The sequence below is a fragment of the Globicephala melas genome, chromosome 20, assembly GCF_963455315.2.
Source record: "Globicephala melas chromosome 20, mGloMel1.2, whole genome shotgun sequence".
NCBI classification, from domain to species: domain Eukaryota; kingdom Metazoa; phylum Chordata; class Mammalia; order Artiodactyla; family Delphinidae; genus Globicephala; species Globicephala melas.
In genome coordinates this window covers 49,790,741-49,815,247 of record NC_083333.1, presented here as the reverse complement: position 1 = coordinate 49,815,247, position 24,507 = coordinate 49,790,741, and the positions used below count along the sequence as shown (strand labels likewise).

Sequence of the window (24,507 nt, the reverse complement as noted above, 5' to 3'; positions counted from 1 at the left end):
TTGTATTTTTACATTCATGTTTGAGGGTGTATGATTACTGTCCTTTTACAACTAACCTGTAAACTTCTTAATGGCAGAGGCCATGCCTATTTTTGTTCGCTGTTGTGTCCATAGCATCTGGCATCTTGATTGACGCATAGCAGGTGCTTGATAAATATCTGGTGAATAAATGAACAGGTGGCGTCCAAATAAAGATCTGGTCAGTAAGAATCAGCAAATTATTTGTAGAGCCCAGATTCTTCTGTTTCCCCAGCCTTTGGAGTTTCTAAGAAATTATATTAATTATCTACAGTAAATAGCAATGAACGTATCTTTAAGCTTAGGCCAATGTATTAAAGTTAGAATTTCTTATTCCTTATGTTTTTCAAAATCAGTAGTCCTGGGCTTCCCTGGTGGCGCAGTGGTTGAGAGTCTTCCTGTCAATGCAGGGGACACGGGTTCGAGCCCTGGTCCAGGAAGATCCCACATGCCATGGAGCAGCTAAGCCCACGTGCCACAGCTACTGAAGCCCACATGCCTAGAGCCCATACTCTGCAACAGGAGAGGCCACTGCAATGAGGGGCCCGCGCACCGTAACAAAGAGTGGTCCCCACTCGCCGCAACTAGAGAGGGCCCGTATGTGGCAACGAAGACCCAATGCAGCCAAAATTTAATTAATTAATTAATTAATTAAATAAAAAATCAGTAGCCCCTCCCCTTAACTATCTCCTCTAGCACAGCCCCTCAAAAAAAAAAAAGAAATTCCAGTGATTCTTCTTAAAGATGGTTTTGCATAAAGTTATTCTAAGATATTCAAGGCCTAGTGGAATGGGTGGTGGTTTTGTTTTGTTTTGCGTGTGTCTTATTTTAAAAACTGTTTGCAACAGACAAATGTTGCAACGTCCTGATATCTTCATCTTTTCCCCAGTACTGTCTACAGGGATTACCCATCAACTTCTTTTCTAGATAAACTATTAAGCAGTATAAATAATTAGACTTAGCTGTAATAATAATTCTTTATTACCACATGCTAATGGGTATCTTTTTCATCTTAGTCTGTAATAAAATTATCTTTTAATCAGATTCTCTAACTGAGCTTGACATGGTTTGTTTTCCTACATTTTGAAGTAGGAAATGCTATATAAGTGTTCAGATGATAATAAATTATGATAAATAGTATCACCAAACCTAGACTAAAAATTAAGTTAAACCAGGAGAATGAATCTTTAGAAGACCTAAATTTGTTCTTTTATATCATAATAAATAGCTTAGCAATTTATTTCAGAAAAGGGAAGGAGAACAGTCAGATTGATTCCCTAGACTCATTGTTGAGTTGAACTGAAAATACTACATGTAATTTGCTACAGAAACATTCTCCTTTGATTGTTCTCCCTTTTCACACTGTAAAAACTACTGATATAAATGGTGTGTGTATATATATATATATATATATATATATATATATGGCAAATCATCAAACTAAACTAGAAAGTTTGGAATACAGCCTTTTTTTGCGGGGGGCTGTGTTGGGTCTTGTTGCTGCACGTGGGGTTTCTCTAGTTGTAGCAAGTGGGGGCTACTCTTAGTTGCGGTGCGCGGGCTTCTCATTGCGGTGGCTTCTCTTGTTGTGAAGCAGGGGCTCTATGCATGCAGGCTTCAGCAGTTGCAGCACATGGGCTCAGTAGTTGTGGTATGCAGGCCCTAGAGCACAGGCTCAGTAGTTGTGGCACACGAGCTTAGTTGCTCCGCGGCATATGGGATCTTCCCGGACCAGGGATCAAACCCGTGTCCCCTGCATTGGAAGGCGGATTCTTAACCACTGCGCCACCAGGGAAGTCCTGGAATCCTTTTGAAGGATGTTTAAAACTATGTGCCCACAATTAAGAGGGTGGTGAATTGCCATGGTAGAGTAAAAATCAAAAGAAAAGACCAAGAAAAAGTCAGCAACAGTTCAAATTTAAAATAAAATTATGAGATACTAAGGCAAGGAAGAATGAAAAAATGAATCCCAAGAGTAAGGACAGCTATGGAGTGAAATATGAAAAGAACACACAGGCTTTAGACAAAACCAATCTATGTTTGAATATAAGCTCTGCCACAGGCCAGTTATTTATTTCCTGTCTGTATCCACTTTTAGCTGCTGTTCTCTCAAATAATATATTTTCTTTGAGTAGCATTTCTTCCCCAGTTCAGGAGGCCACTGGTAATCTTTCCAACTTCCAGTCAAAATGTAAAATGTCCTGTCTCAAAATATCTTAGAGTGTAGTTGAAATGTACTCATATCAAGTGATTTAAAATTCTAAGCCATGTGGATTTTTAAAATGCCTTTCCTCTCAATTTTTATGTTGCCTGTGTTCTCATCTCATTTTCCAAAGTTTCTACTGACTGTGAATGGAAAGGTAGCATGCTAGGTGACTACTTTGTATGCTCTCAGAGAAGATTGAGGGAAGGCCTACTTCTCCTTAAAGGAAGTTCCCATTTCTTTACTCTCTGATCAGTAAAATACCTTTTATCAGGACAAAGTTTTTCATCAAAGATTATACAAATAATTCTTGAGGGTACTATTTATTAAACATAGTGAGCACTTTACATGCAATTGTTATTACTATTTACTTCTTTTTTTTTTAACTTTTTATTTTATTTATTTATCTTTGGCTGCATTGGGTCTTCGTTGTGGTGCGTGAGCTTCTCATTGCGGTGGCTTCTCTTGTTGCAGAGCACGGGCTCTAGAGTGCAGGCTCAGTAGTTGTGGCACATGGGGTCAGTAGTTGTGGCTCACCAGCTCTAGAGCGCAGGCTCAGTAGTTGTGGCATACGGGCTTAGTTGCTCCGCGGCATGTGGGATCTTCCCAGACCAGGGCTCGAACCCGTGTCCCCTGCATTAGCAGGCGTATTCTTAACCACTGTGCCACCAGGGAAGTCCCTTTTTTTGCTGTTTTGGACAATGCTTCTGTGAGCATTTCTTAGTGCAAGATAGATGAGCACATAGTGGAACCTAGAATATGATAAAAGGGACAACATAGAAGAGGGAAAAGGTGAATGAAAGAGAGACTGGACATAAGCAAGATAACCCTTCATTGTGATAAGTTAACTTAGTTTTGTCTAGGGTCAAATTTTGTCTAGGCAGGTGTGCCTGTGGCCTGCCATGTCAGGCTACTCACCTCCCCAGGTGTCAGGGAAAGAATTATTTAGTGTTGACCATTGCATCTCTGGTGGTGAGGTTTAGGATCAGTTTTATACAGATTTGAATGCTATACTGATGACTGAAAGAAATATCCCTTTCCCCAAATGGCTTCTAGTCTCAGTGTAACTATGGAATGGCCCAGCTACATAAGTGTGCCTTTGGACTGTGGTATTTTTAGTATAGTTTATCATGGTATGACAGTCCTAACGTCCCAGAGAGAATATAAGACCTACCTCCAAAATGTATTGTAATTTTAAGAGTAAATAATTCCCCTCCCTTGACCAGAAATAATTATTTGTAGATTTATTTCTTGGACAGTTCTGGAAAGTAATCATTAGTATCCCTGGGCTTAGGGAAAGGTATCCCTATTACCTATTCCTAAATCAAAGGGCTGTCTAGTTATATATGAAAATCTGAATAGATGTAATGAATCAGTTACATATTCTGAAAGGTTAGAACAGATAATAGCCTTGAAAAAGCCTTTTGGTTTATAGTATGTTTGGCAAGAGGACAGAGAAAAGGTTCTGAAAAAAGATTAGGCATGTAATGGAGTTTTTCACTCTCTGATATCCTAAGCTGAAGTAAGTCAGAGGACAGAACCAAAGAACCAGGGAACTTTAGAGCTTCTAAGGCCTTACATTTGTTGCAGTCTTTCTTTCTTTCTTTTCTTTCTTCCTTCCTTCCTTCCTTTCTTTCTTCTTTCTTTCTTTCTCTTTCTTTCTTCGACTTTAAACTTATTTTTATTTAATTTTAGATTTTCTCCAATGAGAGAGACCTGGACATATTTCTTAAAGAGCATGACCAAGTCTAACTTTAAAATCATGATTAAAATGACATGTTCTGATATTCTCACCAAATAGAGGATGAGAATTCCCAGAAAATAACATTAAGCATATGACTCGTAACAAACCATATGCAGAACATTGGCTCATTGTCAGGTTGCCAGAGTCTTATTGGAAGACAAAGTCCCCAGTTTTACCACACAAGAAAATTTCCATAACTCAGTCATTGAACTCGGGGGATGGGGTTGGCTGGAGCAGGGACTTTTTTACCAGATACAGAATGTTCCATGCTCTTCTTTGCTGTCTCCTATTTCTAAGTTAACTTGACATTTGACCTCAAGAGTCAGACTTGCCTGTGGCAAGAGAGATCATTTTAACCAGTGAGTAATAAAGTGCTTGAATCTTAATGTTGTTTCTTGTTCCTCACTCTGTAAGTGGTCAGAATGAGCCATATTGGTCTGGACTTTTTCTTCTACAGAAAGAAAATCTACCCTTTCATTTTATTATTTTTATTTATTTATTTATTTATTTTGGCTGTGTTGGGTCTTTGTTGCTGCACACGGGTTTTCTCTAATTTGCGGCGAGAGGGGGCTACTCTTTGTTGCAGTGCGCAGGCTTCTAACTGCAGTGGCTTCTCTTGTTGCAGAGCACAGGCTTTAGGCGCGCGGGCTTCAGTGGTTGTGGTACGTGGTCTCTGTAGTTGTGGCTCACGGGGCCCAGAGCACAGGCTCAGTAGTTGTGGCGCATGGGCTCAGTTTCTCCGCAGCATGTGGGATCTTCCCGGACCAGGGCTCGAACCCGTGTCCCCTGCATTGGCAGATGGATTCTTAACCACTGCACCACCAGGGAAGTCCCTACCCTTTCATTTTAAAATACACAAACCTGGTTTATGTATTTGATTCTCTTTGACTTTTTTTGATCATTGTCAGAAAAAGTTATGGAAGTGTGGAACACAAATAACTGTATTAATCGGAGGAGGATACAGAGGTTTTAAGACCCCAGCTGCTGAGAATCAGTTGTACATGCTGATTTTAATATAATCTTCTGTACTTCAGATAGAAAATTCCTTCTTTTTCGTGTCCTCTTCCTGTAGTTTATCTTCTCTTTTGACTCTTAACTCCTTTGTATTTTTCTTATAGATATTGGGAGGCAGATAGTTAAAGGTTAAAGCAAGAACACTGGAGTTAGACTGTAAGGTGAGAAATGGACATTGTATTAGGAAGTTACTATTAACCATAATTAGAGCATTTCTGTAGAATGATGAAAACTAAAACCCAATTATATTAACCTACATAGTGGGTAAAGAAAAAGTCAGGCCAAGGTCATACCTGACGCATTTTAAGTGTTCTATAAATATTTGTTGACTAATTGAATTCATTTATTCATTATTAGGAGAGACCTCTGTGTATTTTAGGCTGAGGGAAATACTCTGGTTAAAAGCTAGAGATGGAAAATACAAATGAAGAAAAGGAAGGACGTGGGTTGGATATAACATTTAGTAAGCACTCAGTGTGCCAGATGCTTTACATTTGTTTTTATGAATATGCATAATAAAATCTATAAGGTACTTGCTATCACTGTCTTCATGGGGAAACTGAAACATATTTAAATTCATGTAAATGGTAAGAGCTGTAAGGAGATAGGATCAAAAGCCTGAGTGGTTTGATTTATTCTCCTTAACCACTTCTTCCTTCAAAACTGGAATGAAGGGACTTCCCTGGTGGCACAGTGGTTAAGAAGCCGCCTGCCAATGCAGGGGACACGGGTTCAAGCCCTGGTCCAGGAAGATCCCACATGCCTTGGAGCAACTAACGCCGTGCCCACAACTACTGAGCCTGCGCTCTAGAGCCCGCGTGCCACAGCTACTGAGGTAATCTTGAAGTTGGAGATGTGGACGAGAGTGCTAGTTTCAAATGGCTGCCTCGTGAATGTGATAGGGAGTCAGCATGAGTTCTTTCTGTCTACTATCCTTGTTCACACTTGTATTGACCTGGCACAGCTGAAACTAGTTACTGCCGGTGTTACTTTGAGAAACCTACTGGGTTTTGTACTGTAGGTTTAAATGCATTTTTTTTTTCCTCTCCCTCTCATCACCCTTCTAGATTAAGTTCATTGAGGGCAGAGATCCTGGCTTTTGTTTTTAAGGTTATCTACTGCATTTAGCGAGTTTCTGCCTAATGGTTGGAGTAACTAGATTTTTCTTGATAAATTTAAATTCGTTTTCAATACTGTCACTTTTTTCACTCACAGTCAAGCCACTTTGAATGATATAAAGGCCAGTGAGCTTCCCTGCTATTTCACCTTAAATTTGAAATTCCGCAAACTATTCTTTATTCTTGACCTTTGGGTCTGCGGGTCCCTGTTGCTGATTTCTTTCTTTCTTAGAACTCAGTGGGTCATCCAACCAGCAGCAGTTGATTTTTAACAGGGTTTTGTTTTAGCAGCCAATCACTTTTACTTGGTTCTTATATGAGACCACTTCTTTAGCTCTGCCCTCCTTCGTTAACATAAATGCCTGTTTGGCTTCTATTGCTCAACTCAAAATTCTGAAATGAGGTTTTGTTTTCAAAAGCTGCCCTTTAATGACAGCATATTTCAAAGAGTATGTGCTAATTGTGAGGAGGTCTTACCTTCATCCTGATTCTTATAGAAAACAATTCCAAATGTTCAAAAGCAAGTGCAGGGCTTCCCTGGTGGCACAGTGGTTAAGAATCCGCCTGCCAATGCAGGGGACACGGGTTCAAGCCCTGGTCTGGGAAGATCCCACGTGCTGCGGAGCAACTAAGTCCTTGTGTCACAACTACTGAGCCTGCGCTCTAGAGCCTGTGAGCCACAACTACTGAGCCTGCGTGCCACAACTACTAAAGCCTGTGCGCCTAGAGCCCATGCTGGGCAGCAAGAGAAGCCACTGCAATGAGAAGCCCGCACACTGCAACGAAGAGTAACCCCTGCTCGCTGCAACTAGAGAAAGCCCGCATGCAGCAACGAAGACCCAATGCAGCCAAAAATAAACAAATAAATTTTTTTTAAAAAGGAAAGCAAGTGCAATTGAGGGTTACTTTTTTTTGAAAGACGCCTGTGATAGAAATATGCTGTGAGGCAGTAGAAACAGTACACCTGATGTTTCTGGATAAAGCAGTGGTCTTCCTTCTACACAGCCACTAGGAAACTGACGGTGTCATCACCATGGTGTCATGGTGTCAGTTCTACTCAGCGCACAATGGACTAACTTGAGTACAAAAGAGGTTTTAATAATTTGAAAGGGGCACAGCTGTGAATGAAATTCAAGATGTTTTAATCCCAAATCCTGAGGTTGAATCACAACGAATTTTAGATGGTACCAGAGACTATCAACTCAAACTTGTATATATGATAAAGCCCTAGATTTTAACTCTTTCATTTCAGTCACATGGGATTACTGGATCCCATTTTTACCGGGTTAAATATGTTTATTTGCAGCCAACACCAGTTCATTTACTTGTCATATTCCTGGGTTCATGGATTAATTAGGGATCAATTTGTATCTTTTTTTCTTTTTTCTTTCTCTAATCTCTGAGGACTTAAAGGCTATAAATATTAATGGATTTTAGCATGATGGCCTTTGGCTTCTTCAGAAAGATTGTTTGATAAATTACTTCCCCTCTGCCTTGCCTGCCTCTTCTCCTGAGCAGTCTACCTAAGGAGGAAAGACTTTTTGTTTCATTTGCAGGGAAATCTATCATTGTTGAATCAGGTCAGGAGTCTGAGATCCATTCTGTGTGACTATGAATAGAGTTCTAGTATTGGTCGGGGCCCCAGGGAAACTGGTGGTTAAATACTGTGAGAATCTTTATCAGACAGGAAATGACAACTCATTAAAGTACTAACCGTTAAGCCTGTTTAGATCCTGGCCTCCCTGCCCAGTGGGGGCAGGGCCGGGGGTGGGGTTGGTTATGGTGGTGTGGTGTTTAACTCTACAGTGTTTGACCAACATGTGCACGTTTCTGAAAACAAAGAATTATTTATAAGACTGTTATCAAGAAAGGGACTTGCTAGGCCATCTTGTCACTGAACTTCTACCTACCGTATTATCATTGCCTCTTTTGTTCAGAAGACAGATCAGCATGTAATGGAGGTGGGATAGGGAGGGGCTTTTATTTCATCCCTGAAAATATATCCTACCAGTACCTTAATTGTAAAATTTAATCTCTTTAGCAGAAGAGCCTGTAGCTTCAGTCTAGAAGAGTCTGTTTATGGCTGTACTTACTTCTCAGCTCCCAGGACAAATCTCAATTGATAGAATTCTCTGGAGTCAAATTTGACTTATTGATTTACATACAATGATCCTCACCCAATCAAGAAAATTCTAAAGACCCTGATATTCATTTAAAACATAAATATAAGTTTAACTGTGGGCACAGGATTTCAGTCTCTTGAGATTTGGCTATTCAGGTTCTTAAAGGCCCTCTTTATAGGAGCCACTATAAAGGATGGAAGGATGAGCAAAAAAGAGACACTTAATCTGGATCTTTGTAGAAATAGCTTTCTTTTGTCTAATATGTTACCTAAGAGTTTTGCCTTGAGTTGTTCTGCTAACTAAGCCTTAAGATATTTTTGACCTTTTGGGAACAAGGTATAGTATCTGTACCCCTTGTGGTTTAGTTTCCTGGTCTAAACCAGTGGTCTCCACCATTGGAGTGGGACTAAAATAGAACTTCTATTTATATTTATTTTCATCTTTGTTATTTTTTGTGTATTTTGTAATGTACATAACATTATTATGGTAGTATATGTACATATAATTTATATGGCTATACATACATGGAGGATATAGTTTACCATCAGTCTGATTGGCACTCCCTCAATCCACATGTCAGAATATCACAAATCATGGATTACAAACATAGGCTAGGGTTAGAGTAAGAGTTCCATGGTACAAAAGGGGCTTACAGTGGGCATGCTGCAATTTATTGTTTTTTCTATGTCCCATTAATCAGAAATATTTGCTAATGATAGCATGAAAGCTGTCATAATTAGTAAGACATTTAGTAACAATTTAAAAATTTTTAAGATTCCATCCATATTTTATCCATTTTAATTTGTATTTGTACATTTTACTATTTGCGTAAGTACAAATATCAAAAATGTTCGCAGACCATTGGTCTAGGCTCCTCTGCCCTTAAAAGCTGCTTTTGGTGCTATCAAAAAGTAGTCTACTTCAAAAGATCTCTATTATGCTTTCTGAATTATAGCAGCAGTAGACTTGATTAAACCTTTCCTTTCCCTTTCTTTTAATACTACCCCTGACCTGAATCTTCTTCTAAAAACATTTTCTCACATTCATAAGCTTTCCGCGGTTTAACTAACCACACCCTGAGAGTGTTATTTCCATGTTCTGATTAATCATTAGAGGAATGTTAAATAAATCAGCCTCAAAGTACTGCACAAATAGTGAAACGAAGGTTAAAAAAATTTTTTTTTGCACATACTTTTTTTTTCTGAGAAAGATAAAGGTTTACTGCCCTATAGCCTTACTAGGAATCCATGTCAGACAGTATATTTTCTGGAACGCCAATGATATGACTTACACAATCACATTAATGCTAAGATCTTCAAAAAAAGTGGTTAACAAAGCAGAGCCTGTATTAAAAATTTACTTTATTAATACCTGTTTAATTCCCATAGGCATTTCAACTGCTTAACCTTATATAGGTCCTGTGTAAATAGGGCTAAACAAGACAAATCAATTTTTAAAAAGTTTATGTTACTTCTGTGTCATTAAGCACTGTGCCCCAGTTTCATGATGGCACATAATAATAAAAAACACTCATCTGGGTGGAAAAATCCAAACAGAATCATGAACAGGAAAATTTCGGGTCTTTTAATAGCAAGTCCTAGATTGATGACTATGTCTGTAATGGAGAAGAGAATCAAAGTAAATCAAATGGTGTGTTTTTTATATCTGGTGAACCAATTTGTTTGAGACCTACAAAATTTGAAAGGAGTCCCTTGAAAACAGAATAACAATGACCGATGAATTTTTTGGAATAGGTGTCTGCTCATAAAATGAAAATTTAAGCATTGTGAAAAACTGGAGTACTCACATCACCCACTCTATGCAACCTCTGCCGATTGTGATGCTTCCTCTGGTAGATTTTCTGGCTTTTTGTGGGAACACAATGCAGACCTTTATTTATAATGAGTCAATATGGGGAGAGTTTAAAATACAGATTTCTTATCAGATAAGTGATTCCACAAACAGAGTCACAGATGCATTAAAAAACATAGAAAAATAATAGATTTTGTTTGCATAATGGTCAGGGCCCTTGACAGAATTTTGCAAAGAAGTTTGTCTTGTTTTTGTTTTAACACATACTTAAGTATATAAGCATGGCAAAATATTGTTCCCATGAAACCACTTTTGAGCTCTGAGTGGGTTTATTAGACTTCTGTGGAATTTTTTCTTTACTTTTTCTCCCTTCTTTTGTTTGCATTTTCTGAGGTGTTTTGTTTGTTTCTTTCTTTCTTTATTAAAATCAGTAACAAAAGTTCAAAAATTGCCATTAGAATAAGTTGTTGGAAATTTGTTTCTTCATGAATTATATTATCTGAAAAATGTGTGTGCCAAGAAAATAAATATCAAGATATTACTATCCACAAAAATTTTTTTACCCACTATGCTGAAGGTCTACAGCAAGGAAAAGTAGATGAGATCAATTTTATTCTTGCTTTTGTTTTCCTTTGTTTTTTCTTTTCTTCTTTAAGGTTTTCTCACCTAGAGAAAATGGCTGTTTACGGCTAGTTTAAGTATATTTAAATCCAACCACTGACTGGAAAATAGTAACTAATACTTTGAACTTAATCAGCACCTAATGACAGATGGAGAACTTCACCCACCCACCATGGGTTGAGATGAGGGTCCTTAGCCAGGTACACAAGGTACTCTGAATTCAATGGCTTTCAGAAAATGGCATTTATTTCCTGAGCCAACTATAAAGAGACACTGAACTGTGATGCGAGTTATTCCTTCCTCATGTGTGTACCTTAAATTAATCCTAAATGTAAGAATGGACTCTTACTTGTGTCTGCTGCTTGAAAATAACTTGAGGGATGAAGTCATGAGATGGCGCTATTGTTTTCCTTAAATGTATGTTAAGAGTGAAAACTGTAATTTCAATTTTATCTAAAGAACTTAAAGAACTTTCGTGTTAATTAAGAAAACTTTAGTGTAAGAGTGCTTTGTATAAGCTGAGGCATGTGTGGCCTTAAGCCATGGTTTGTAGACATAGAGAAGTGAAAATAAAACTAAAATTTTGATGAATATATTTAAAAAAGTAAGAGGACCTGACGAATAATTCATTATGTAACACTTAATACCTAGTTTTCAAATATGTTAACTTTTTAGATTTTTTCAGATCATGTGGCATTTTTTCATAATAGTTTTGGTTAATATCTTGCTGTAAAAACTTTTAACTTCTCTATTTTCACCAGTTCCTAGTCTCTTATGAAAAACTGAATCTCCCATCCCACCACCAAAAACTCTCTAAAGCATGTAACAAACACCGTAGCCCCTTGAAAAATTAATCTCTGCATTAGCCCAAGATAATTCTTTGAAAGTTACACATCATGTAAATGTGTAATGACATATATTCTCTATCAGCTAAAAAAGTAGGTCTTAATGGACTTACAATGGCAAATCATTTATGGTTTCCAGTTATTTTGAAAGGAATCTAGAATGATTGTTGCCAGTCCCTTCCTCATTCCCCTCAACAACAATAGCAAAGTAGAACCTTTCTACCATTGGGTCTTGGTTCTTAATTTTCTCTTTAAATAATGGCTTGACCCTGGAGCCCAAGAATGATTTGAGGAAAACTGTAAGCCATATTTTTGCTTAACGTCAGTCTGAAGTTAGAGGTCTGAAGAAAGAACAAGACACATAATGGAACCCAACTCTTGGAGGACATCAAAAAGGGAATTTTCAAGTCATTTCTTGTACAACCTAGCTGTTCAAATAAGCATACAATCATTTCAGCCTCTCTAAATAAGTTTTTTTTTAACTTTCAAAAAAAAAAAAAACTGGCTTGACTATAGCCATCCTTGGGAGTTTAAAATAATGACATAAGTTATTGTTATTAAGGGTGAAAGAATCAATTTCTGGGAATTCCCTGGCAGTCCAGTGGTTAGGACTCGGCACTTTCACTGCCATGGACCTGGGTTCAATCCCTAGTCGGGGAACTAAGATCCTGCAAGCTGTGCCTGTGGCCAAAAGAATTTCTGAAGGAAAGTTCTTATAAATCTGTAATCTTCAAAGCCAATCTTTTTGTGCATTTATTTTACTGGATTTTTTTTTATATTCATGTGGTTTAGTTCAAGTGTAAGTGGATGAGCTATTTGCATTCCTTTATGCATTATATAAAGAACTACCCAAGGGAAGTCTGTTTTAAAGAGAAGGTTTGTACTATGTTGCTCCTTTGTAGAAGAATCATTACTAATAAACAGCAACAGAGCTCAGAGACAGCTCTTATGGTTTATCGTACTAATGTAAGGCCATGTAAAAGTCTATGAGAGGAGTTAACCCAGTCTCCCTCCCTTCTCCGTTTTCTTCTTTTTTTTTTTTTTTTTAATATTTACTTATTTATGTGGGATCTTTAGTTGCGGCACGCAGGACCATTTTTTAGTTGCAGCATGCGGGATCTAGTTCCCCGACCAGGTATTGAACCCAGGCCCCCTGAATTGGGAGTGCAGAGTATTAATCACTGGACCACGGGGGATGTCCCACTTCTCCATCTTTGATGTCTGTCATACAGGTCTTCTGGAATCATCAATGCACTCATTGCTTCTACTACATATGTCTATCCAGGCCTTTTTACATATCCTTCAGTATTCATTAAAGGACTTTTTAAACAACTTCACCCCACACTGATCTCTCTTTTTTCCCTTCACTTTCTTTGGAGTATATCTTCTGTACCAAAAAGTTGAGAAATTTATTATTGATTTATAAATTCTTTTGTTTGCAAATCAGGTCGTGTGTGTGTGTGTGTGTGTGTGTGTGTCTGTGTGTGTGTGTGTGTGTGTGTGTGTGTGTGTGTGTTTTGAATCCCTGTAATGATTTTAAGTTCTTGGACATAGACTATTTCTTGCAGTTTTTTTCTTTCCCCATAGTACCAATTACAGTGTTGGATATAAAATAAGGACTCCATTAGGGGTGTGGTGGTTGATAATTAAAAGGATCAAAGAAAAGTGTCAGCCAGGAGTTATGTATTTGTTCACCTCTTGTAAATATAGTAGCAAGAAATTTCTCTTCCTCTACTCCTGCTTTTTGTTACAGAAAGCAGCAACTGAATTGTTCTAGAAAAAGGGCAGTGAAGTTAATTTAATACTTACTTAAAAAAGGAGAACATAAGGCACTGTTGCAAATACATAAAATACCTTTTGCTGGCCCCAGGAAAAAGATTGGGCTCATTTAGCTTTTAGCCCTATTATTATCAGATGAGAAAATAAAGGGTATAGAAAATAGAGATGTTTGGTTTTCTAAGTTGCCCCAAGTTACCATTTTTTTAAAATGCCTGCAAGCATTTCTAAAACAGAAGCCTGGTACCTACAGTTGCCAAACCGGTTTAACAGCACTACCTCCACATATTCTAGGTGAGAGGGAGCTCCGAGTACATAAACTTATCAGAGATCACTGTCCCAATCATCTCAGAACAAGTTGTTTAGTAATGTACTGTAGTTTCTGTGCAAACCACCTACCATAAACCACGAAGTGATTCAAGGTTCGCAGTTCCTTCTTTGTTCCTTTGTTAATCACTGACTTCTGACTAGTGGGAGGTGCCTCCCAAATTTGCTAATGCATTCTTTTTGGATAAGGATGACGCACAGATTGTCCTAATAAGGACTTGGATTGAGAAAGGACCGCCCCCTCTGAGAAGATGGGACAAGTCAGAGAGAGGGCGGGCAGTTTCTTTTTCAACTAGGGATGACACAAGCATAAGTCATTTCCTTATTAATCGGTTCAAACCAGTTCTTACAGGAACTGGTGGTGATAAATGTGAGACTTCTCAGAAGTCATTCATTTTATTCTTTGTACCACACCAGTGTGCAGCATCAGCTGAGAGCTGGCCTCACTCTGAGAACTAACTCTTCTACTAGAAGGGACTCTCAGCTCCTATTTTCTTCTTAAACATTTGGAGGGAGAGCTTTTTCTCCTTTATGGGGTTGTGAAAGGATGAATTCTGATCCATTGAAAAGAGTTCACAGGATTTCGCCAGCTCTGCTGATTGTTGTTGGGTTTTTTCCTCCTTCTATCTAATCCCTGCTTTTTGGGTTGAGGCGGTAAGTGGATTTTTCTTTAACATTTTTCCTGCTTTTCTTCCCAAATGTATCTTTTTCCTTGGGTTATTGTACCCTGCTTCCAGTGCTGTCCCTGGCATAGGTCCATCTCTGCAGAAGCCATTCCAGGAATACCTGGAGGCCCAGCGTCAGAAGCTTCACCACAAAAGCGAAACGGGCGCACCACAGGTGAGACTTTCCTCTATCTTCTCTTCCCCCCCACTCCCCACAGTTTCAGGGCGAAGTTACATTCACAGCACTCACTGGCATTTTTAGGCAAATAGAGTGAGGTTTGTCAGTCTTAGCAGAAGTTTGAGGCTCGGTTTACTCCCTACTGGCAAATGTGCCTTTGTCTAGATCAAAAAATGTATTGATAACTTCTATTTTGTACATCTTCTCCCAAAAACAAGCCTTGGGCTAATGAAAAATAATGGATCTGTTATGTAGAATGAGTTATTACCTTGATCTTAAATTATTTATTTATAAGTAGCAAGTATACTTTCCAAGTGAATTAAAAAGTTAAAATTTATAGCATAACAAAGTATTGGACTTACTGAGTTCATCTGAATATCTTCCTTCATTTTTGCTCTATTTTTCTTTTCACAGATGGGAAAATAATTTTTTTTAATATAAACCAAAGCTGTTAACATAACTAAACTTAAAAACTTAATTAAATTAAGCCTGCCTTTTCTATAAACAGTTTTGCAGCAAAGGAAATGACTAGAAGAGGATGAGTAAGCAATAACCTGAAATGGGAAACTTGAAGGAAGCATAGTGTTTTTCTTGTTTGGTTGGGTTTTTTTGTTTTTTGATGGCCTTACACTCTTTACGTGGCCCTTTGCTGCCCTCAGTTGACCAAACATGACTCCAGAAATAGATAACATTTATATTTTAAAAGCTGCTCCTAATCCTGGAACAAGAATATATACACGTGTAACTATCTTGACACTACTCTCTGAAAGTATCTCCATGGTGACTTCAGATAGTAAGATTTAATCAAAGACATTATGTAGTGAAAGATAAGAGATGACTTCACACTCACCCCATTCTAAATTATATGACTCAACATTGACTTTATATCTAACAAAGTGAAATCTTAATAGCTGGGTGTAAGAAAGCCTGAATGTAGATTTCACAGTAGCTGAAGACACAAGACTTTTCATTTTTAATTGTTTAGGCTTTATAAGTTGTAAGCTCCAGGTTCTCATTATTTTCGTTAAAACATGGTAGGTGGTCCCCTTTTTACTACTGAACTAATGGAGCATTTCTCGTGGATTGTTCTGCCTTTCTTCCTGCAGGGAGAAAACTGGTTGTCCTGGATGTTTGAGAAGTTGGTTGTTGTAATGATGTGTTACTTCATCCTGTCCATCATTAACTCCATGGCACAAAGTTATGCCAAACGAATCCAGCAGCGGTTGAACTCAGAGGAGAAAACTAAATAAGCAGAAAAGTTTTAACTGCAAAAATTTAAATGGACGGGTTCTGCCTTAAATTGGGAGGACTCCAAACCAGGAAGGAAAATTCCCTTTTCCAACCTGTATCAATTTTAATTTTTTTTTTTCCCCTGAAAGCAGTTTAGTCCATATCTTGCACTGACAATACTCTTCCTTTGTTAAGGTAAGGTATCCACCGTCAATTCAACCCAAATTGTATTTTATTAGGGTGGAATGTGATATTAAGCAGCAAACTTAACAAAAACTGGCCTTCTACTTGTTATTTTCAAAAGCCCACATGGTACAATTAAAGAATTCTGGACACCAAAAAAAAAATGGTTCCTAAGTATGTCCAATATGTCAAGCTTTTTAGGCTTGTCACAAATGACTTCTTTGTTTTCCTAAGTCATCAAAAGTGTATATAAATTATACTAGATTGGATAACAGTCTTGCATGTCTATCATGGTAAAATTTAATATGCCATCCTGCCCAACCCTTCCTCTCCCACCTTTGAAAAAAGGCCATTTTATGATGCATTGCACACCCTCTTGGGAAGCTGATCTTTCAATTTTGAGACAGTATAAGGAAAATCTTGTTGGTGTCTCACAAATGAGCTGACACCATTTTTTATTCTGTATATTTAGAATGAAGTCATGAAAAAACTTTATAAAGACATCTTTGATCATTCCAAAATTGTGTCCGTTTTCTTGAGCGTTTTGATATTTTTACTTCCTTTTAGCTTCTACCAACTAAATACAACCTTGCCATATCCACCTACAACCGCAGTTTCTTAAGCCTTCATTTATTTGCATGAAAGGGCCACCACCGAAGCATTTTTTGTTGGGCTGGAATTGGGCAGCTGGCTACACACTGCTGAAATGGCACCTTAGGGACTGGTATATCAAGGGGACTCCTTGGCTTGTGAAAACAGGAGGGATGATAGTATACAAATCACAGGACATGGAGAGAAAAATGACTCGTTTTTTAAAAAAACAAGCTTTCTCATATCTTAATTTTTAGCCCAGCACGTACTCTGATTTTAACAGACAGAAATCTACTTTTATATGTAACCTCATTTTCTTGCCTTTCTTCAGTAAGTGTTTTGTTCTTATGTGATTTTTCCTTTGGGATGTTTCTGGTCGAACTTGGTCATTTTGTTTTGCTTGGGAAAAAATAAACAGTTTCACTTTTTTCCTTTAGGAAAATTGGTACTGACATTATGTTGAGTGTAGAATTGGGTTTAAGTCTCAACAGGCCAGAAATGCCTGGTTTTATCAAATCCTGCCTGAATGTCTGCTTGTTTTGCCTACCGTCGTGACATCTCCATGGCTGTACCACCTTGTCGGGTAGCTTATCAGACTGATGTTGACTGTTGAATCTCATGGCAACAGCAGTCGATGGGCTGTCTGACATTTTGGTATCTTTCATCTGACCATCCATATCAAATGTTCCCATTCAAACATTACCGAGCATCATGGTTTACGATTAAAAAAACTGGTCCTTATGTCTACTGGCACTTTGAATCTTTTATGCCATGATATCGTAGCAGTATCATGAGGATTCTATGGAAATTGGGATAGTCTCTGTGATCAAAGCTAAATAAAGGTCAAGCAACGTGCCTTGTGGGTTTTGGAAAGGTTACTTCTTAACAGTCTTTTTCCCCCCACCCAGAAACTTTCTAGCAGTATGACAGTTACTTACATGAAAAGCAGTACCCAAATGCTTTATTTTAAACAGATTCACATTAACCAGTATAATTTTTTAGATTCTTTAGCGTTAGTATAAGTCTCTAAATCAGCTTCCAGTTGTGTTTCATCTCCTTCACCTGCATTTTATTTGATGTTTGTCTGAAGAAAGGAAAGAGGAAAGCAAATATGATTTGTACTGTTTGTACTAAATCTTTGGGATTTGTTGGTAAATTTATTTCAGGGTAAAGTATAAGAAAAACAAAGACTAGTTTCTTAGGCTGAAGGTCTAAGTGATTTATAATACATTTGACTTATGATGGCTTGTTCACTCTTTCAAATGAATTTGCTTTGAAAACAAATGAAGAGCAGCTCTCCTCCTTCCCTCCACTAAGTGTTCAGGTGTGACATGTTCAGGTGATTCTGCTGGATTCCAGCTGGAGCAGTTTGCTACCCTTCTGTTCCTGCGGTTGGTTTGTTCCTTTTATCCACCAAAGTGGACGCAAACAACATGATCCCAAAGACATGCCTAGTTAATTCCAGCTGATTGGAGACCAGAAAATTTGTAAATGGATGGTTTGATGTTACTGCAAATAAAAGAAAGGGCCTGGGAATTCTTTTGATTCCATCTCTACTTTGTTTAAGTCTCATTTTGTGCCTTAAATATCTGCAATGTTTTATCATGTCTCAACTCAGTGACTGACAAGCAACACAATACAGTGCAACACATCAGGGTTTATACCCTAAAGTACTGAGGAGCACCTCCCTCAAGCAATGCCATGTGGGAACTTGCAGTGTTTTCTGGATTCTCTGTATAACCATAATCCAGAGTGTGGGATTTAGAAGGAAGGGAGAATTTTAATTTCATTTGGACAATGGCCACTATTTCCATTCTCTAAAAATCCAGAAGACGACAGGCTGGAAGTGACATTGCTGAATTACACTAGTTAATTCAGTGTATATAGTAGCGAGTACTCCTTACAAACAAACTCGGCCAGTGTTCCCAGTGTGCTCAGTGCTGTCTGTAGCTTTGGTAGGACAGCTTGAGGCTTGTTACTCAAAGTGATTTCTTAAGTACAAATTACTCATTAAGCTAAAAAAAAAATAACTGATTGCCCTCTTATAAACTGCGGTGAACTGTGTTTTGACTGACCGGTGTGCCAAGAGCTCATGGAGTCCCCTTTTTAGCATCAAAAAACCTTTCCATATATTTTGAAACCCACCGTTTGCCTCCATGTGCATTAGTCTGTTAATGATGGTTTAGATCTCTGCCTCTAACATAATGTGACCTTGAGAAAGTTTTTAACTGAGCCTAGATTTCATCTATAAAAATAGAGATATATAGCCAGGTTGTCCTAAGGATTAGATCAGATAAAATGTAAAGAAGCTGTAAATGTTAGTATGTTACCAATTTTTTAATTCACCAAAGACAGCATTTGCTACACATGCAAGAATTTTACAACATTGCATTTACTCACTTCAAAAACAAAAGTAGGGCGCTTCCCTGGTGGTGCAGTGGTTGAGAGTCCGCCTGCTGATGCGGGGGACACGGGTTCATGCCCCAGTCCGGGAAGATCCCACATGCCACGGAGCGGCTGGGCCCGTGAGCCACGGCCGCTAAGCCTGCGCGTCCAGAGCCTGTGCTCCGCAACGGGAGAGGCCACAACAGTGAGAGGCCCGCATACCGCAAAAAAAAAAAAAAAAAAAAAAAAAAGTAGGATTTAAAATGCTGTCTGCAGGGACTTCCCTGGTGGTCTAGTGGGTAAAGACTGTGCTCCCAATGCACGGGCCGGGGGTTTGATCCCTGGTCAGGGAACTAGCTCCCACATGCCGCAACTAAGAGTCCGCATGCCACAAGGAAGATCCCGTGTTCCACAACTAAGACCCAGTGCAGCCAAAAGAATAAATAAATATTTAAAAATAAGTAAATAAATGCTGTCTGCATATATGCCCTCATTTGGGAGTAGATATGCTCTGTCTAAAGAAGTTATTAATTAAATCCAAGATACAAATTAATAAAAAGAAAAGCAGAAATTAATGAACTAATGACTTGATTAGTAAGACTAAAACCTTCTTAACTAAAAATAGCTCTCCAGGCCTCTCAGCTTCTGAGATGGCCCACACTTTGTGGAGTGTGTTTCTCCCATGGCCGCTGGAGCCTGAGACGGACTGTGTTCTGTCTATAGAATGTGCATCTCTAAATAAATCCACTTCTTACCTATCAAAAAATAAAAATAGGCTCCCAGCTAGCCTAGTTAAGGTACAAAGTACAGATACACAAAATGTACTATGAATAACTGAAAATACTTGTCTAATCTTACCAGCTTTAAATGTTGACATTTTCTAATTTATTATACAGTTAATACTAAAAAAACTAGAAGGTAGATGAGGAAAAAAGGAATGATCAGCTTTTAATACCTTGTTGGAAAAGCTCCATCTGGAATATCCAGTGAGATTTGCTGGGTGTAAAGAGGTTTTAAACAGTAAAAGAAAAATTTGATTTGGTGGCATGCCAGGTCTTTCCCAATAGACCTGAAAGTCTCATTCCTGTTACAAAAACACACAAGATTGGCTTATTTTATTGATAATTAGTTATTAATGTGCTCACAAAAAGTTAAGACAACCTAAGCACGAGTTTAATAGCCATTTTTGAAAGCCAAGTAACATTCCGTCTCTAACTCACATGATCAAAGCGTCTCTGGTAGTCACAAAACATAGTAAATGAAATGCTACACAAAACTGCTGCATGTGAAGTGTTTTGTTCCTTTATTCTCAAAGACAGCAAGAAAAGAAAGCACATAGTGTACTTTAAAATTCTAGAAGCAGTTGAGTCATTTGTATCTGGTAGTCAGGGGCTTAGGTTCCTGTCCCTCCCTTCCCAGCAAGGCCAGGAGTTCACCTAAGGTAATGCATTTGCCTTGAGGGTGAGGACTTGAATTGCAGCATATAACCTACATGTATTTGCATATTTAACCAGTACTCATAAGAGGGATTATAACAAGAACCTGTTCTGGATAGCTGCTTACTCATTGCCTTTAGAACTGTGGCGCTGGGACAAGAAAGTGCCAACTGTTTACTCATTCTCTTTGACCTACTAGCCTTCCACAGTTTGCTGTGTGGGTGTTGATACTACTAAAATAAAATTTTAAAAAAAGTTGTTTTAGATGGCCCCCACTATCTACCCAAACACCCTGGATTTATTTGAGATCTGGGATTCTAGTTCTGTAGTTGAGATACTGGCCCAAACTGTGGCCCAGAGAGAGTGAGTCAGTTCTAAGTGGCTGGCTGACTCTCTGGGAACAGAAATGAAATGCAGCTTGGAGGGTTTGTCAGCCAAATCCACAAATGTGTGGCTTTTTGAAACATTGGACATCTGTTCCTCTTAAATTAAAGAAAACCTCTCTAAAAAGCACAGAGTTGCTTGGCTCCTTGTTTCTTTGTGTCAGCAGCAGTTGCTGCTGTAATTTAGTAAGCCTAGAATCAATCCTAGTTAGAAAATTTGGAATCTTTAGGGCACACTTCAGAGAAAGTGGAACTGAATTGCTTTGGGAAGGGAAGAGATGATTTTACAGCATAGAGTCTGTTTGGAAATCCCCTTCTGGGGTAATCAGCCCAGGTGTTCAACCCGTTTGTTAACCATTTCCAAATGACTCAAAGGACATAAAGGGAAGGCTTGGACACACTCCAGCACTATTTCGACAATGTAGTATCTGTTTGTGTTGGAAACCATATTCCTGAATTCTTGAGGGGAAGGCTCGGGCTTATTCTGGGCATTTTTGGCCGAGAGGGACCCCTGGGCCACCTGTCTAAGCTAACAGTCATGGCCTTTTGAGAGTTTCCAGGGAGGAGTATGGACAGCTTGCTTTGATGGCCTTCCACCCAAAGCCCTTTGGGGAAAAGCCTTGTTTATTCAAGGAGGCCTGTCTCTCCCCCCCGACCTAATCCCAAACGTTATTTCCCTTTGTTGCCATCTATCCCCCTTTAGGGAGCAGCATGAGCAGCTTTTTCCTTCAGGCACTTTTGACTGACTCAGCCCAGCAGCGTTGCCTAATTGTGTCCCAGTCTGTTTCTGATGGAGGGAAAAGTTGTTTTTGTGGAGCGAATTTGAAAAGAGGGATGGGTTCCGCCTTTCCCCAAAGGTGGGGGAATGACTATTCAGATTACTCTTGTCTTTCTCTGGCTCCTCACCAGGTGGTGTTGGAAACAAAGAGCAGCTCAGGTTCACTTCTCTTGGCAGTAAGTGCTGAAGCCCAACGCTCCATGTCACCAGAGAACCTTGCTGTTCTCAACCTCTTTTCACCTTAAAAAGATGAAAGCCAAAAATAACGAGAGGAGGCCCTTCTCTGCCTTTCATTTTTTTAGTGCACCTCGGAGTGTCTTGAGAATCACTTTCACTTGACTGACAGTCCTAAACCTCTTACAGCAGCCAAACTTTCTCTACCTAACCTCACATGGTTTGGCCACACTCTTGACGCTCTTCAGACTGCACTGCTCCATCCTGTCCCTTGCACCAGGCCCTTCCCACTCCCATGTCCCCTCCACAGTATGTTCTTTGTACACAATCACACAACACCAGCAATCAAGATTAGCTCCCAGGAACCTCCTCTGATGTGCCCTGTACCAGGAAGCACAGTGGATTTACTGTAACTTTGATGATTGCTTGCTTGCTTTGTACCAGGCACTGTTTCTAATGTTGTTTTATGTGTTTTGTATTTAATCTTTAAATCCTCCAACAGCCCCATGAGAAAATTAAGGCAGAGAAGTTCAGTGATTTGCTGGAGGAAGCAAGGAAGTAGAGCAAGAATTCAAATCTAGGTGTTCTGGCTCTTAGCAACTCAGTTCTGCGGAAAAGTCCAGTGCAAAAGTCCAAGCGTCTGCTTACTTGTTTCATCTTGTGATCACAAGGTAGGTGATGGGAAAAGGGAGACAGCAGAAAATCAAGGCCACAGCCAAAACAGTTTTGCATTTAAACAGATGAACAGCTTTTGTGTGTCCCTATACCAAGGGTTGGAAAAGCCAGCTCCGCTCTTAGCCATCCTGTGTGGGCAGGTTCCCAGAGTGATGTTTGCTATAATTATGATTACAAAGCAATCTGTACAAAGGTACAGACCTTTTTTCTTTTTTAAAGCACTGTCACATCTTGAGTTTTATTTGATCTTCATAACAACCCTATGAAACAGTTAGGGCCAGTAGTGGTATTAGCCACGTTGGGGGAAAAAAAATTTTTTTATTCACTTTTTAAATCTAATATGAAACAGTTAGGGCCAGTAGTGGTATTAGCCACGTTGGGGGAAAAAATTTTTTTTTATTCACTTTTTAAATCTCTAATAGTTTAGGGCTTCCCTGGTAGCGCAGTGGTTGGGAGTCCGCCTGCCGATGCAGGGGACACGGGTCCGTGCCCCGGTCCGGGAAGATCCCACATGCCGCGGAGCGGCTAGGCCCGTGAGCCATGGCCGCTGAGCCTGCGCATCCGGAGCCTGTGCTCCGCAACTGGAGAGGCCACAACAGTGAGAGGCCCGCGTACCGCAAAAAAAAAAAAAAAAATTATCTAATAGTTTAAAGTACTATAGGGAAGAGGCAAAGCTGTTGAAAAATGATCTCCCTCCAGGAGCTTACAGTCTTCTTGGGGGTTATGCAAATATGCAGGTAACTATAATGTAGAGTAGTAAGATGAAGGCCATAAGAAAAAAAAAATGGGAAGAGGAAGAAAACTGCTGACTAGGAAGGATCAGAAAAGGTTTCATGAGGATGTGGCACTTGAATTGCCAGGTAGGGGTTGGGGTGAGGGAAAAGCCCTGTGAGAGACACCAGGAAAGCACCAGTGAGGGAGCTGTGAGACAAGGCCAATGAGCCTTCTACCTCTTATTCTCTGCCTAGCTTCGTTTTGTTTCCTTTAAGGTACCTACATATAATTCACAACTAGTCAATTTTCTTGTTTTTGCTCATTCCTCCACTAGAACCTAAGCCACATAAGGGCAGACACTATTGTGCTCTCCTTTGTATGCTCAGAGCCAAGCACAGGGTGGGGTCACACACAGTATTTGCTGAATGGATATTGCAACAGCCCACGTGAAGCAGCAGCAGAGATTCGAAGGCAGGCAGGAGGTGCTACCTAAGTAGAGTCCAGGTAATGGTGGAGTGAAAGAGGTGGAGTATACATGAAGGATGAACCAGAGAACCCTGAGAAGACAGCAATAATCATTGATCACTGAGCCAGGAATATAGGAGGAGGACCAAGTTTGAGAGAGAGAGTCACTATTCCGTTTTGAACATATGAAGGGAAGATACCAATAGAATGGTGGGGCCTAGTATAGGGGTGTATGTCAGTTCTCCTAACTCCTCAAACCACTCCCTGTCAGAGAATAAACCTGACTTTTTCAGAGAATTCTCTAGAGTAGTATGTCCTCTGTACTTTCCTGTAAGTGATCATCTAAGCCTCACCTTGTTATGTAGCACTGTTCCTGAAGAATGGCACTGTGACTGGACCTTGGAGCCACAGGAAACTGCTTTAAAATTCCTCTCCACAGTTGTATCCTGCCTGCTTTGCCAATGGCTCCTCCCTCTGAGAACTGGGAGGATGGTAATTCCTGGATAGATTGTCTTTATAAGGAGAAAAGTTTGGCAGTGGGATTTCCTGTATATTTCTACTAGAGTCCAAGATTCCAGTAGTGCTAGCCTAGACAGCAGTGGCAGCCACCTAGAACCCAGATGTCATTAGTATTCCCAAGTAAGTAGGAGGGCGTCCTCCCAACTGCCTTTGCCAAGCCAAAAGGCAGAGTCACGGCTTTATTACACCTTCTAGAGCATGTGGTGAAGGCGGCTTTCCATTTGGCTGCTTTGGTGCCGGGGTGGTTTACATGTTTCAGTAAGTGAGTTACGCTTATTGAAGTTGGCTGGATAGGAGTTCAGAATAAATGACATATGACCACAATCATACCATTCACCAGAAGCACCAGAGTTCAGAAGGAGAGAGATTTACTTCTGTAATAATCCTTTGGTAGAGAAGAGAGGCACAAAACTCGAGTATTCCACTCTCAAGAAGGTCCACAGTTTTTGAAGCCTTTGAGAATTGGGGTGTGACTGTTCCTGGCTTTCTGATGGAATCAGACAAAATAAGATGCCTATCTGGTAAAAGCA

At 39.4% G+C, this 24,507-nt stretch overlaps 1 protein-coding gene across 2 annotated transcripts in view; it reads left to right on the top strand.

The window, feature by feature from the left end:
- VMP1 (vacuole membrane protein 1) overlaps positions 1-16,876 on the top strand; it is a 130,102-nt gene extending 113,226 nt beyond the window's left edge. Inside the window, exons 11-12 of one of the 2 annotated variants that reach the window (XM_060290920.2) lie at positions 14,339-14,441; positions 15,551-16,876. In XM_060290920.2, the coding sequence (XP_060146903.1) occupies positions 14,339-14,441; positions 15,551-15,694 (247 nt within the window). In that variant the 3' untranslated portion in view covers positions 15,695-16,876. The remainder of the gene's footprint in view (positions 1-14,338; positions 14,442-15,550) is intronic. The other variant, XM_030881786.3, reaches the window with a different exon arrangement.
- Positions 16,877-24,507: the final 7,631 nt, after the last annotated feature.